This window comes from Manis javanica, chromosome 4 (genome assembly GCF_040802235.1).
Source record: "Manis javanica isolate MJ-LG chromosome 4, MJ_LKY, whole genome shotgun sequence".
NCBI lineage: Eukaryota > Metazoa > Chordata > Mammalia > Pholidota > Manidae > Manis > Manis javanica.
Genome location: NC_133159.1, coordinates 36,235,878 through 36,250,825, shown reverse-complemented (window position 1 = coordinate 36,250,825; position 14,948 = coordinate 36,235,878). Strand labels below are relative to the sequence as shown.

The 14,948-nt window shown below is 37.3% G+C and overlaps 1 protein-coding gene across 25 annotated transcripts in view; it reads right to left on the bottom strand.

The window, feature by feature from the left end:
• Nucleotides 1–14,948, bottom strand: part of MAST2 (microtubule associated serine/threonine kinase 2) — a 347,954-nt gene that overhangs the window by 53,370 nt on the left and 279,636 nt on the right. For all 25 annotated transcript variants that reach the window (XM_073233836.1, XM_073233839.1, XM_037021931.2 and 22 more), the window contains one exon: nt 9,936–10,027. In XM_073233836.1, the coding sequence (XP_073089937.1) occupies nt 9,936–10,027 (92 nt within the window). The remainder of the gene's footprint in view (nt 1–9,935; nt 10,028–14,948) is intronic.

Here is a 14,948-nt window from a genome sequence, read left to right as displayed (position 1 = left end):
AATGAGAAGAGACAAATCAGTAAGGATAAAGAACACCTGAAAATACACCTAGAAGAACACCTAACAGTATCAACTAATTTGACCTAATTGACACATCGAATACAATTATAAATTCAAAAAACAGCAGAATATATGTTCTTTTTACATGAACATGGAACATATACTAAGAAAGATCATATTCTGGACCATAATTCAAGGTCCAGTAGATTTCAAAGAATTCAAGACATAGGAAGTCTGATTCTCCAACTACAATGAAATTGAATAAGAAATCAACAAAAAAAGCTTTCTGAAAAATCTCCAAATATTTGGAAACTAAACAACACACTTCTGAATAATTTGTGAGTCTAAGATGAAACAAAAGGGAAATTAGAAAAGTATTTTGATCTAAATAAAAATAAAAATATAAGAAACATCAGAAATTGCTAACAAAGCAGTTCTTAGAATAAAATTACATCACTCAACACTTATATTAGAAAAGGACTCAATTCAGTGACCTCAGCTCCTAGCTTAAGAAATTAGAAAAAGAAGAGCAAATGAAACCCAGGTAAAGGAAATCACAAAAAACACAGAAGAAATTAATTTAAAAACCACAGAAAAACAACAGAGAAAATCAACAAAACCATACACTGATTTTTTTAGATTAATAAACTATAGATAGACTGTTCAGGAAAAAGAAAAGAAGGCAGAAATTACCAATGTCAGGAATGAGAGAGGTGACAGCTTACAGGTTCTAAAGATCAGAAGAAAAGGCAATCCTATGAACAATTGCATATTAATTAATTTGACAATTTATAAGACTGAAAATTTTCTTAAAAACACAAACTACCAAAGTTTATTTAGAAAGAAATAGATTACCCAAATAGCCCTGTATCTATTATAGAAATTAAATTTATTATTTAAAATATACCAACCTAAATTGCTGGTGCCCTGCAAAATTATCCTTCAAAAGTGAGGGAGAAACAGACTTTCTCAGACAAACAAAAATGGAGGGAATTTGTTGCCAGTAGATCTGCCTTATTAAAAATGTTAAAAATCCTGAAAAGCAAAATGTGATCAATCAGATCTACATTAATAACGGTAAAATTAAATCTGATTTTTCATATTCTTATTTGATCTAACAGATAACAGTTTGTTCAAAATAATAGCAACAATGTATTATTATGCACCCATGTGTCATGTATGCTTATGTATAAATGAAATGAATGCCTGCAATGATACAAAGGACAGGAAGGAGGAATCAGGATTCTTTTGTTAGAAGGTATTTGTACTACCTGTGAAGTGGTAGAGTGTTATTTGAAAGTGAATTTGGATTAGTTGTAAATGTATATTGCAAGCTCTAGAGCAAACACTTAAAAACTACAATACACTAAAAAAAGAAAGAAAATGGAATCATATAAAATGCTTACTTAAAACCACAAGAGAGAAAACGAGAAGACAAAAATAAGAACAGAGTACAAGCAAAAAATGGAAAACTAACAAATATGGTAGATATTAATTCAACTATATCAATAATCACCTTAAATGTCAAAGGTGTAAATACTTAAGTTAAAAGATAGCAATTGCTACAGTGAAGGAAAAAACAAGACACAACTATACTTTGTTTAAAAGTCATTTTAAATATAAAGATACATATATAGGTTAAAATTAAATGGACAGAGAAAGATACATCATGCTAACATCAATGAAAAGAATGGGAATAGCTATAATAAATTCAGACAAAGCAGTGGACATCAGAGTAGAAAAAATTATTGGGATAAGGAGAGACGTCACATGATGCTCATTTTTTTGAAAAAAGGATAGTGGAGTAGGAAAGCAAGGCAGAAACTTCTTCCCCCCACACACACACCAAGGAAGCAACTTCAGCAAAGACAACTTACCCGGAAAATGACCTGAACTACATACAGAACAGGCCACCTACACCTGGGGAAGAAGAGACAACCACACAGAGAGGGGTAAAGTGACAGAGCTACAATTAATTGGGACCCAAATCCTTCCCCATTTCAGCCCATAGGCGGGAGGAAAGGGAAAGGAGCAGGTAGGGAATAGGTGCTCAGGAACTCTGCAAACCTGACCCTGGAGATCTGCTCTGGGAGCAAGAGTCCACATTGCATTGGGTTCTGGACACCAGGGACAATTGGAACACTCTGGGAGGCTGAGACTCCAGCCACTTGTGGAAGACAGATACATTCCACTGTTTCCACTGAAATCCAACACAGAGGTGGTAATTTGAAAGACTTGCCAGGAGTGGGAGGGGTACTACAGGGGTGAGGGTTGGATGGAACTATCCTTGCAGGAGAACGGGCAGGTGGACAATACCTCCCTAGCCCTCCCTTGGCCTAAAAGGTCTGGCACTCTCAGGAGCCCCAGACACTCCATCCTCCCTAGTGCTTCCCTGCCCACCACTTGCATGCCAGCCCACTCAGTCCAGCAGCATTAGACTCTGCTGCCTAGCAGGCAGGAGGAGGCTTTTCCAGCTTTCTCAGCCCTGCTCAGCTCAACTAGGGAGGTACCTGTAGAGCTCCTTCCTCCCTTCCAGCAACCAAGCCCCTGCTAGGTGCCTGCCCTGCCCCAGAGCTGGGCAACTGCCCCAGCCACCTATTAACCCTACAGTCCCACCATCCCTGCAGGGCAGGCAGAGGGGAGTCTGCCCACAACAGTCCCAGAAGCCACTGCTCTGATCACAAATTGCTGACTGAGGCAAACTGTTGGCTGCAGTGGACTGAGAAAAACCACTGCCAGTAGGCAGACAGACAGAAGGGCAGCCCTTGCCCATTGCCCATAAACAGCAACTGGGGCTCCAGAGCAACAAGAACCAGGCCCTGGAGAGGAAAGAGTCTTGAGCTTCTGGGCACCATAGGATGCCTTCTTCACAAAATCATTACTTGCTAGACCAGGAAGCATAGCAGACCCATCTAAAGCAAAGAAAAAAAAATAGAGAAACCCTGAAAAATGAGGAGGCAGAGGAATATGTTCCAAACAAAACTACAGGATAAGACACCAGAAAGAGAGCTAAATGAAATGGCGAATACCAATCTTCTTGGTGAAGATTTCAGGGTAAAAGTCATAAATATGCTCACTGATCTGTGGAAAAGTATTGAAGATCTCAGGGAAGACTTCAACAAAGAGATATATGAGCTGAAAAAGAGCCACACAGAGCTGAAGAATATAGTAACTGAAATGAAACATACAACGGAGGAAATGAACAATAGATTGCTGCCAGTAGAGGAGACAATCAGTGAGATGGAAATTAAAGAATAGGAAAACAACAAAGTTGAGGAACAGAGAGAAAAAAGGACCTCTAGGCATGAAAGAATGGTAAGAGAGCTGTGTGACCAATCCAAATGAAACAGTATTTTCAGAAGAGGCTTATCAGAAGAGAGAGACAAAGGGATAGAAGGTCTCTTTGAAGAAATAATTGTTGAAAATTTCCAGAATTTTGGGAAGGAAATAGACACTCAAGGCCATGGAAGTTCAGATAGCCCCTAACAAAAGGAACCCCAAGAAGACAACACCAAGACATATAATAATCAAAATGGCAAAGATTAAGGATAAGGAGAGATTATTGAAAGCAGCCAGACAGAGAAAAAAGATTACTTATAAGGGAATGCCCATCAGGTTATCAGCAGACTTCTCAGCAGAAACTTTACAGGTCAGAAGGGAGTCACATGAAATATTTACTGCATTGAAACAGAAGGACTTTCAACCAATAATCCTCTATCCAGCAAGATTATCATTCAAATTTGAAGCAGGGATTAAACAATTTCCAGATAAACAAAGCCTCAAAGAATTTATAACTAAACCAGCATTATAGGATATGTTAAAAGGAGGGCTGTAGATGGAAATGTTCCTAAGGCTAAATAGTATTAACTAATGAAAACAAACCTGTAGTAAAGGTAGTAGATCAATTACTTAACAAGTAAGAAGAAAAATAAAACAAAGGTAGTAAAACAAATTATACACAAAATCAATCAAGGGATACACAAAAAGTACAGATTATGACATCTAATGCATTAAGTGTGGAGGAGGAAGAAGAAGAAAAAGGTACTTTTAGATTGTGTTTGAAATAGAGCATTCATCAACTTAATATAGTTATATAGTCAGGAAGATATCCTTGAACCATATGGTAACCACAAACCTAAAGCCTAAAATAGATATACAAAAAATCAGTAAGAGAAATCCAACTACAACACCAAAGAAAACCATTAAATAACAAGAGAAGAGTATAAAAGACAAAGAAAGGTACAGAGAGGAGCCATAAAAACAGCAGAAAACAATTAATAAAATGGCAATAAGAACATATCTATCAATAATTACCTTAAATGTAAATGGACTGAATGCACTAATCAGAAGACACAGAGTAGCAGAATGGAAAAATAAACAAGACCATTTGTATGTTGCCTTTAAGAGACTCATAAATAGACTAAAAGTGAAGGGATGGAAAAAGATATTTCATGTATATAATAGGGAGAAAAAAGCAGGAGTAGCATTACTTATAGTAGACAAAATAGACTTCAAAAGAAAGAAATAACAAGAGTCAAAGAAGGACATTGCATAATGACAAAGGGATCTGTCCAACAAGAGGATATAACCCTATACACCCAACATAGGAGCACCGAAGTATGTAAAACAAATACTAACAGAATTAAAGGGGAAAATAGATTGTAACACATTCATTTTAGCACACTTTAACATACCAGTCATACCAATAGACAGATTAACTAGATAGAAAATAAGAAGGAAACAGAGGCACTGGACAATACATTAGAACAGATGGACCTAACAGATATCTACAGAAGATTCCACACAAAGGTAGAAGGATATACATTCTTCTCAGGTATACATGGAACATTCCACCCAAAAGTAGAAGGATATACATTCTTCTCAGGTGTACATGGAACATTTTCCAGAAGAGATCACATACTAGCAACAAAAAGAGTCTCAATAAATTTAAAAAGATTGAAATTGTATCAAGCAGCTTCTCAGACCATAATGGTATGAAACTAGAAGTAAATTACACAAAGAAAACCAAAAGGCCTACAAACACACGGAGGCTTAACAACATGTTCCTAAATAATCAGTGGATCAAAGACCAAATTAAAACAGAGATCAAGCAACATACGGAGACAAATGAAAGCAACAAGTCAACAGCCCAAACCCTGTGGGATGCAGCAAAGGCAGTTCTAGGAGGAAAGTACATAGCAACACATGCTTAGCTTAAGAAACAAGAACAATCCCAAATAAACAGTCTAGACTCACAATTAAAGAAACTAGAAAAAGAAGAACAAATGATGCCCAAAATCAGTAAAAGGAGGGACATAGCAAAGATCACAGGAGAAATAAATAAAACTGAGAATGAAACAGTAGAAAGAATCAATGAAACCAGGAGCTGGCTCTTTTGAGAAAATAAACAAAATAGATAAATGCATAGCTAGACTTACCCAGAAAAGAAAAGACTGTACAGGCATAAACAGAATCAGAAACGAAAAAGGAATAATCCAACAGATGCCACAGAACTACAAAGAATTATTAGAGAATATTATGAAAAATTACAAGCCAACAAATTTGAAAACCTAGAAGAAATGGACAATTTTCCAAAAAAATACAACCTTCCAAGACTGACCCAGGAAGAAACAGAAAATCTGAGCAGACCAATTACCAGTAGTGAAATTGAACTGGTAATAAAACAAAATTTCTAAGAACAGAATTCCTGTCCCAAATGACTTTACAGCTGAATTTTATCAAACATTTAAAGAAAAGCTAATACCCATCCTTCTTAAAGTATTCCAAAAAGTAAAAAGAGGAAGAAATACTTCCAAACTCATTCTATGAGGCCAGTATCACTCTGATACCAAGGCCAAAGACACCACAAAAAGAGAAAATTACAGACAAATATCCCCGATGAACACAGATGCAAAAATACTCAACAAAATAGTAGAAAACCAAATTCAAAATACATCAAAAAGATCATCCATCATGACCATGTGGGATTTATCCCAGGGATGCAAGGATGGTACAATATCATAAATCAATCAATATTGTATATCAACAAAAAGGACAAAAATCATGTGATCATCTCAATAGCCGCTGAAAAAGCATTTGACAAAATTCAACATCCATTCATGATAAAAACTCTTTTTAACAAAATGAGTATAGAGGGTACATGCCTCAACATAATGAAGGCCCTGTATGACAAACTCACAGCCAACATCATCCTTAATAGCAAAACACTGAAAGCTTTCCTGTGAGATCAGGAACAAGGCAAGGATGCCCACTCTCAACACTTTTATTCAACATAGTATTGGAGTTCCTAGCCACAAGAATCAGACAACACAAAGAGACAAAAGGCATTCAAACTGGTAAGGAAGAAGTTAAACTGTCACTGTTTGCAGATGACATGATATTATACATAGAAAACCTTGAAGACTCCACCAAAAAACTATCAGAACTAATAACTGAATTCAGCAAAGTTGCAGGATACAAAATTAATACACAGAAATCTGTTGCATTCCTATACACTAACTACAAATTAGCAGAAAGAGAAATCAGGAAAACAACTCCATTTACAACTGCATCAAAAAGAATAAAATACCTAGGAACAAATATAACTAAGGAGGTGAAAGACTCTGAAAACTATAAGACACTCATGAGAGAAACTAGATACCAGTAAATGGAAATACATCCTATGCTCATGGATAGGAAGAATTAATATTGTCAAAATGGCCATCCTGTCTAAAGCTATCTACAGATTCAATACTATCCCTATCAAAATACCAACAGCATTCTTCAATGAACTAGAACAAACAGTTCTAAAATTCATATGGAACCACAAAAGACCCTGAACAGCCAAAGCAATCCTGAGAAAGAAGAACAAAGCTGGGGGGATTACACTCCCTGACTTCAAGCTCTACTACAAAGCCACAGTGATCAAAACAATTTGGTACTGGCACAAGAACAGACCCATAGATCAATGGAACAGAACAGAGAGCCGAGATATAAACCCACACATATATGGTTAATTAATATATGATAAAGCAGCCATGAATATAAAATGGGAAAAAGACAGCCTCTTCAACAACTGGTGTTGGCAAAACTGGACAACTACAGGTAAGAGAATGAAACTGGATTATTGTCTAACTATACACAAAAGTAAACTCAAAATGGGTCAAAGACCTGAATGTAAGTCATGAAACCATAAAACTCTTAGAAGAAAACAGGCAAAAATCTCTTGAATATAAACATGAGCAACTTTTTTCTGAATAAATCTCCTTGGGCAAGGAAAACAAAAGCAAAAATGAACAAATGGGACTATATCAAACTAAAAAGCTTCTGTACAGCAAAGGACACCAACAAGCAGAATAAAAAGGCATCTTACAGTATGGGAGAATATATTCATAAACAATTTATCTGATAAGAAGTTAACATCCAAAATATATAAAGAACTCATATGCCTCAACACCAAAAAAACAAATAACCCAATTAAAAAATGGGTGGAGGACCTGAACAGACACTTCTCCAGAAAAGAAACAGAGACGGCCAACAGGCACATGAAAAGATGCTCCACATCACTAATCATCAGGGAAATGCAAATTAAAACCACAATGAGGTATCATCTCACACCGGTTAAGATAGTAAGATATTTAGTATTTATTATATACATATAGTGTGTGTGTGTAGTAGATATTTAATAAATGAACTGAACTATATGGAACAAATGGACCTACTTTCAAGTCAACAGGCCTTATATTATTCAACAGATTCTCAACTTTAAAGTTAAAGAGTCTTAGAACATCCTATAGACCTATGTATCAGGATTTGAGATATAATGTAATGTGAAGTTTGATCTGTAATGAATAGCCAGTGCTGCCTTTCTCAACATCTGTGTAAATACAGTCTATATTCATCTGTTGGGCTTTTAAGTCAATTCTTCCTTCCTCGATCTGAGGCCTGCCTGGATTTTCCTCAGTTACTTGGGGAGAGATGGTGATGATAGCTAACATTTATGGGGTACTAAGCATGTTATGCATGTTAACTCAAAGCCAGAGTCCACAGATTCAGGCAGGCTGAAAAGGCCAGATGATGTTCTCAATCAAAGCCACTTGAGTAGGGAAGAGTTAGTCCTAAACTCTAACAGTCAGGAATCTAAATAAAGATAATCAGCTCAGAGAAGAACAGCCAGTAAATTACTGCCCAGTACTCACACTACAGTTCTGAGACTATGTACAAGGTCTAGACATGCTAAATTTATTACTGCATGATGAAAAGACCAGGTCAGGTATATGCTGAGTTTTTACAAAGTTCCAGGGCAAAATGTGCTATCTAGCTAATGCATAACCCAGTCAATTCTGGGGGTAAAGTAGCTGAGGTACAATGAGAGCTCTGCTTTAAAGATCAAGTATGTCTCCAATTCCCCGGGTCCTCCCATGCTTGTGGTGGTGCTTCTAATGTGAGAGTTAGTATCTGAGTTTTACTGATTCCTGGAAAAGGGATATGAGGACACTCAAGAGCTGGATCTGAGCTCATTAAAGTGAGACCCTTCTCCCAAGCACAAAGATCAATTTCAGAATCACCAGATTCTCAGGGTGCTCAAGCAATTCGTGCACATGCACTCTCACTTTCTCCCTCCAAAAATACAGTAAACTGTGAGCAAGGAGACAAACTCAAGTGGACAGATCTGTTTTGTTCAGCTTGATGCCAGACTGTTTCACTGATCTGGTACTCTTTTATTGCCCCAAGACAGACAAGCCTCATGGTTCACCAAATCCAGACAGCAAGCTCTCAACAATTTCCTACGGTTTCAAGCCTGCTCCATTTCCATTACTCCTAGGTCTGAAACTCCCACTGTGAACAGTGGGGCAATGAATAGTGCAGCTCTTTCAGCAGAGCCGAGTCCCCTTATCTGTCTCCCTGAGTTGCAAGAAAGCATGTCTAGACCAAAATACATGGCTAACTCAAATGAGGTCTTCTTCCTCACAATTTTTACATATTCCTCAGTGGGAGACAAGTAAATCAGACCTTATACTCTCTGTAGAGTCCATATTCCAGAAGGAGCAGAGTCTGAATGAGATCATTTGTTTCAACTTCAATAAGTGAGAGCAATGTCAACATAAAACAAATATTCCTCTCACTTTTGTTGACTCCTATCCCAATGGAGGTAAAGTAACAGGAATCCCATGAGGCAGAAAGCTGTCTCTGTAAGCCCTGATCCTTGGGGCCTGGTAGGACAAAATGTTCACGGAGCCCTCATCACATGGCCCCAGATGACTGGAGCCAATAACACACTCTCAACACACTAGAATAAAGGCTGTGGACCCAGAATACATACTTGGCCCTAAGATATGTTCAGGACCAAAAGAAATGCTGACAGGTCAAGGCAAGAAACAACTAAGAGTCAAAAACAGACTGAACACATTTCCAAGCATGCCCTGTACGCTTCCGTCTGCTAAGTGAACTGACAGTGTAAACTGTCAGTTGAACTGCCCAAAGTAAGAGGTAGAAAAGAAACTGGACATCTCTTAAGAAAAGTCAGAGAAAGACGAGTACCCTATGATTTCACTTATATGTAGAATCTGAAAGAACAAAACAGAAACAGACTCATAAATACAGAGAACTGGTGGTTGCAATAGGAGAGGGGTGTGGGGGAATAGGCCAAACAAGTGAAGGAGATAAAGAGGTCAAATTTCCAATTGTAAAATAATTCAATCATGGGGTGAAAGTACAGCATAGGGATTATAGTCAATAATATTGTAAAATCATTATATGTTGACAGATGGTAGCTAAACTTACCATTTAGTAATGTATGTAATTGTCAAATCACTATTTTGTACACCTGAAACCAATATAATAATGTATATCAACTATACTTCAATAATGAAAAAAAAGATACTTGGCATGTGGCTACTCTTTCATTCCATCTTTCTTAACCTTCAGGCACTCACCTGTGTGACCATGGAGTGGTGAGTGCGGCCGTGGTAGCGTAGGTGATGTGCTAGAAGTCACAATCAAACTCTTGCGGTTACTTGTCCTACAACTGCAATGAAAACACAAATGTCAATTATAACAGGTTGCATCATGGGCTCAGAGAACTCGATGACTATTGAGGAACAAGAGTGACCTCATTCTATGGGCTTAGCAGTATTAAACTGCATTGGGGTCAGTAACTGCTTTACCAGTTGAGATTTCACAATTCACTGTGTTCCACCTTGGAATGACTTTTGTCACTGTCACTTTCTTTACTTTTTGTCACTGCCTTTACTTTTATCTTGTATTGCCATTGCAATTTCCCTTTTCCAATTTTTAGGTTTTGTCTCCCAAGCAAACACAAGGAGCTTCTTAAAGATAACAATTCTGTCTTAAACAGTATCTAATGAAGAATGACCATTGCAAATCTGACTTAAAAAAAATGCAAGTCATAAATATTCTCATACTTCATAAAAAAATTAATGTTCTTGCCATAAAAAATGAAACTGTTAGTCTACAAAATTTATTTTTTAAAACTGCTTAATCAATGAATTAACTAATATTTTCATTTCACCCTAAATTTCACAACAAGCCTGGGTTCCATCTATGAAGCTGTCTCTATACTACACGTTGATGCCTAAGGCTTTTTCTTATAGTTGGAGAAAACCAAATCATGATGAAAAGCCATTTCATACTACACCTGCTACTGGAAAATACATATACCTTTGTTTGAAAGTCAACCCATCTTTTAAAGGCATTAGGGAAGCATGCCAATTAGTCATCCAAATATTTACTGAGTACCTACTATGTATCAGGCACTGTTTTAGGTGCTAGAGAAGCAGAAGGCAACAAGAGAAAGTCTGTCCTCAAACTGGAGTGAACAATGATAGGAAGAAAGAGAAAGAGAGAGAAAGAGAAAGGCAGAGAATGTTCAGGAAACCACAAAGAAGTCGAGTGGATGGCAGGAGCGGAGAATGATAGGAAAAGTAGGTTATAGAAGCTGTGGCAATAGGCCGCAACCAGACTCTGTAGACTACTGGAATGTGATAAGAAAACACAGGAAGGACTGAGATCAATATCAAGAACAAGATTATGATTAGAAATGATAAGCACCTAAGAAACCATTGGGACTAAGCAAATCATGTCTCACACCCCTCATTACCTCAGTCACCATAAACATCCAACCTTCCCATTCTCTAATTTGACAAGTCTTCCTCCATGCCTTGATATTAAAAAAAAAAAAGCTTACTCTGCCTTCCTGAACTCAGTCTGTCATCAGCAAATTCCCTATATCCTTAGCTTCTTTTCTAAACATTCACTTTGAATTCTAGCTCTAACTGAAACCTTATTATCCCCCAGAACACCACAGTCCTGGTGGAATCCTAACTTTTCATCTATTTTGCAATTGTACCTGGGTGGCTAAAGGTGACTGAAGAAAAATCCAAAATCACGCTGGCTGATGTCTCTTAATATGTATGATGATAAATGTCAAGCATGTCTTGTCAACAATACTACTTTTACCTAGGTAATGTGCTCACTTGCTCTCTCCCAGACAACTAATTCACATCTTCTTCCCAAACCGCCAGCACTTCCTTCCCCAAATCTGCTGAATTTGCTTTTCATTTAACTGGGGGCAAAAGAAACAACACAAGAAAAAGCACTACATATTCCTCCTACGAAAACCTATTAGTTTAAATCTGCACACGTATATTCTACTTACCCATCTGCAATAGCAGAAGGAAAGGCCAAGCTCTTTTCAAAGTCAACACCCCTGACTCCCCTATTCAGGAAGTCTGTGCCTGCACTTCCCTCCCTCTCCTGTGCTATGAATTTCTACTTCCTACTGGATCATTATCATCATAAAAACATGCTGTCATTTCTTCCATCTTAAAAAATACAAACTTCCATAGACTTCTCCTGACTCGCCTTTTGCTTTGCTCCCATTAAGGAAATATTCCATGCAGGGATTCTGTACTTGTCACCTTCACACCCCATTTCTTACTCTGTCTTTAGCCCACTCTACACAGTCACTTCCATCTTGCCATTGAAACCACTGTTATCAAGGTCTCCAATGAAAACTGTCAATTCTTGGTCCTCATCTTATGGAAACTTGCAACATCATCTGACAGTTGTAACTTGCTATTTTTTTTAATTGGGCTATAATTTACATTCAATAAAATATACAGATCTTAAATGTCCTGTGCAATGAATCTTTACAACTTATACATCCATTTAGCAACATCCAAAACAAACAGAATAATTGTATTACCCCAGAAAGTTCCCATGTACCCCTTTCCAGTCCACCCCCTGTCCCCCAACCACTTACTTCTATCACCATATATTAATTGTGTCTTGCTTGATTTTCCATAAGTAGAATTACACACTATGTATATTTTGTGTTTGGCTCCTTTTGTTCAACCTAATATCTATGTAACTCTTCTTGATATTTATTTAGTTTCTAGGACATAATGTTTTCCTGGTTTACCTCCTATCTCACTAGCTACTGGTTTTCATTTCCCCTGCTGGTTCCTTCTCTTCCTCATCTCTAAATCATTTAGTACTCTGGGGCTCATAACTGAAAGTTCTCTTCCTACATTCACTCCATACATAATTCCACACCTGCCCCCACCAGTTTCATAGCTTTAAATTTATGGTGCTGAGGATACCCAGCCCTTTATTGCTAACTCTGTGCTTTCTCTTCTGAGTGCAAGATTCATATATCCAAATGCCTACTTGACATATCCACCTAATGTCTAAAAGCAGCATCTCAAACTTAACATTTCCAAAGAAGAGCTCCTGAGTTTCCCTCTAAAACCTGCAACTCTTCTCTAAATTGTATCTGTCTTATTACACGACACTACCATTTACCCAGATGCTCAAGCAAAAACCTATGAATCATTTTTAATGTTCTTTTGTTCATACCCATATCCAAAACAACCAGTAAATTCTGTGAATTACACCTTTAAAATATACCCAGAGTCTAAACAATGTTCAGTACCTCCGTAACTACTAGTACCCTAGTTCAAGTCTATAAAGATTTCTGAATGCTCCTTTCCACTTTGATTCTTCCTGCCCATCCCCCTACCCTCATCAATCTATTCTTCACCCATCAGCCAGAGCAATATTTTAAGAAAACATATATGAGAGCATGAGAATTACATCTAAAAAACTCCCAATAGCTTCCCACAGCATTTGAGCTCCTTACCATGGCCATTCAAATTAATCCTACTGTAAATAATCTATTTTCCTTAGTTAAGGTTCTTATGTAAGGTTTTGTCTTTAGGGTTTTCTTAAAAAGAAATGTATCTGTGTTTATTCAGCCCTTACCCAAAGGCAAATAAGATATAAGTATTCTTAAGAAAAGAAACTCTAAGTCTTTCATGAGTTTATTTTGAACATGAGGAGTTTTATAGAATGTACATATGAAAGTACCCTGACCCTTGGAAAGCTGACACAGACTGAGGGAATCCTGCTCACACTTCTTCCCTCAACAGGTATGTCCTCCTTTCTTGACTTAACCAATTCTACCCATTCTTTAGGAAGCATGAGCTCAAATGAAGTTTTTGGTGAATTCTCCTTCATTCTTTTAAGCAGGAAAATGTCTCTCCTTTCTCTCAACTCCTTTAGCCCTTGTGGCTTATACTACTCACTGTCTTAGTATCAGTGCAGTTATAGTAGAAAGAAACAGAGAGCTTTGGAGTGAGAAGATCTGAGTTTGAGATTGGCTGTTTGACCTTGAGCTAAGTCTCATAAATTCTCATGCTTTGGTGTTATTCAAATATATAATGAAGACAATACAAATCTTTTGTGTCATTCTGGACTCCTTCCTTTTATATATCAATCCATCGTAAGTCTTGTTGGCTTTATCATCAAAATATGCTCACAACATGATCATTTCTCACTTCTTTGACCAGTATCACCTTGGACCAAGCCACCATATCTCATATTTGAACTGATAAGCTTCCTCACTGGTGTTGCTGCTTCCACTCTTGTCTCCCTATAATCTATTCTCAACAAACACCTTTTAAAATATAAATCAGAAAAGAATTCCACTTCCAACTATGATGGGAGTAACAAAAAACAGATTTACCTTTCCACCTTATACAAAAAGTAAACCAGACAAAAGAATGAAACAATTTTCAGACATGGGACAACAAGCAATGCAGGACAGTGATCACTAAGAGAAGGGAAATGAGCAAGGTGAGTCCTATGACTGCCTGAGATTACTATTTGAAAGACTTTCCACCAACAGCACAGGGAGGAGGTGACCTGCACATAGCTTGGGGTCTCCCTGAGTTGAGGGAAATACCCAAGAAAAGGAGCAAGTGTAACACTCTTTGGTGCCCATGCAGAGTCAGGAATAGTTGTGTTCCCACCAGCCAGAGGGGGAAAACCTGGTAATTCATGGGACAGCAGTAAGAAAAGAATTAGTCCCAAATGTTACTCTGGTCCCACCCAATGAAGCAATCCTCAAAAAGATCAAACTGTTTCCAAGTAACTTAACTGCATCCCAGAACAAAGCTCAAAAATATTGAAAGGAATAAAAAAAGATCCAGCATACAACAAGGCCAAATTCAGTGTTTTGTATGTAATAAAAAAATTATCAGGCATGGAAGAAAACAGAAAAATATGACCTATAATGAGCAGTTGGGGGGTGGGTTGCAATAGACCCAGAGATGACAAAGATGATAGAATTAGTGGAAGAGAACATTAAAATCATTACTATAACTATATTCTATATTTTCAAAAGGCACAGTAAAGTATGAGCATGTTAAGGAGAAATTATGGAGGTTATTAAGAAAAAATCTAGAGATTAAGAGAGTCTCATATGAAAATTAAACTGAATGGCATTAACAAAAGATGAGGCACTACAGAAGAAATGACTGATTAACCCAGATATAGCAATGGCAACTATAGAAAATGAAACAGAGAAAAAGAAAAATTTGAAATGGAAAGAGCAATAGTGAACTGCAGGACAACTTCAAGCAGAC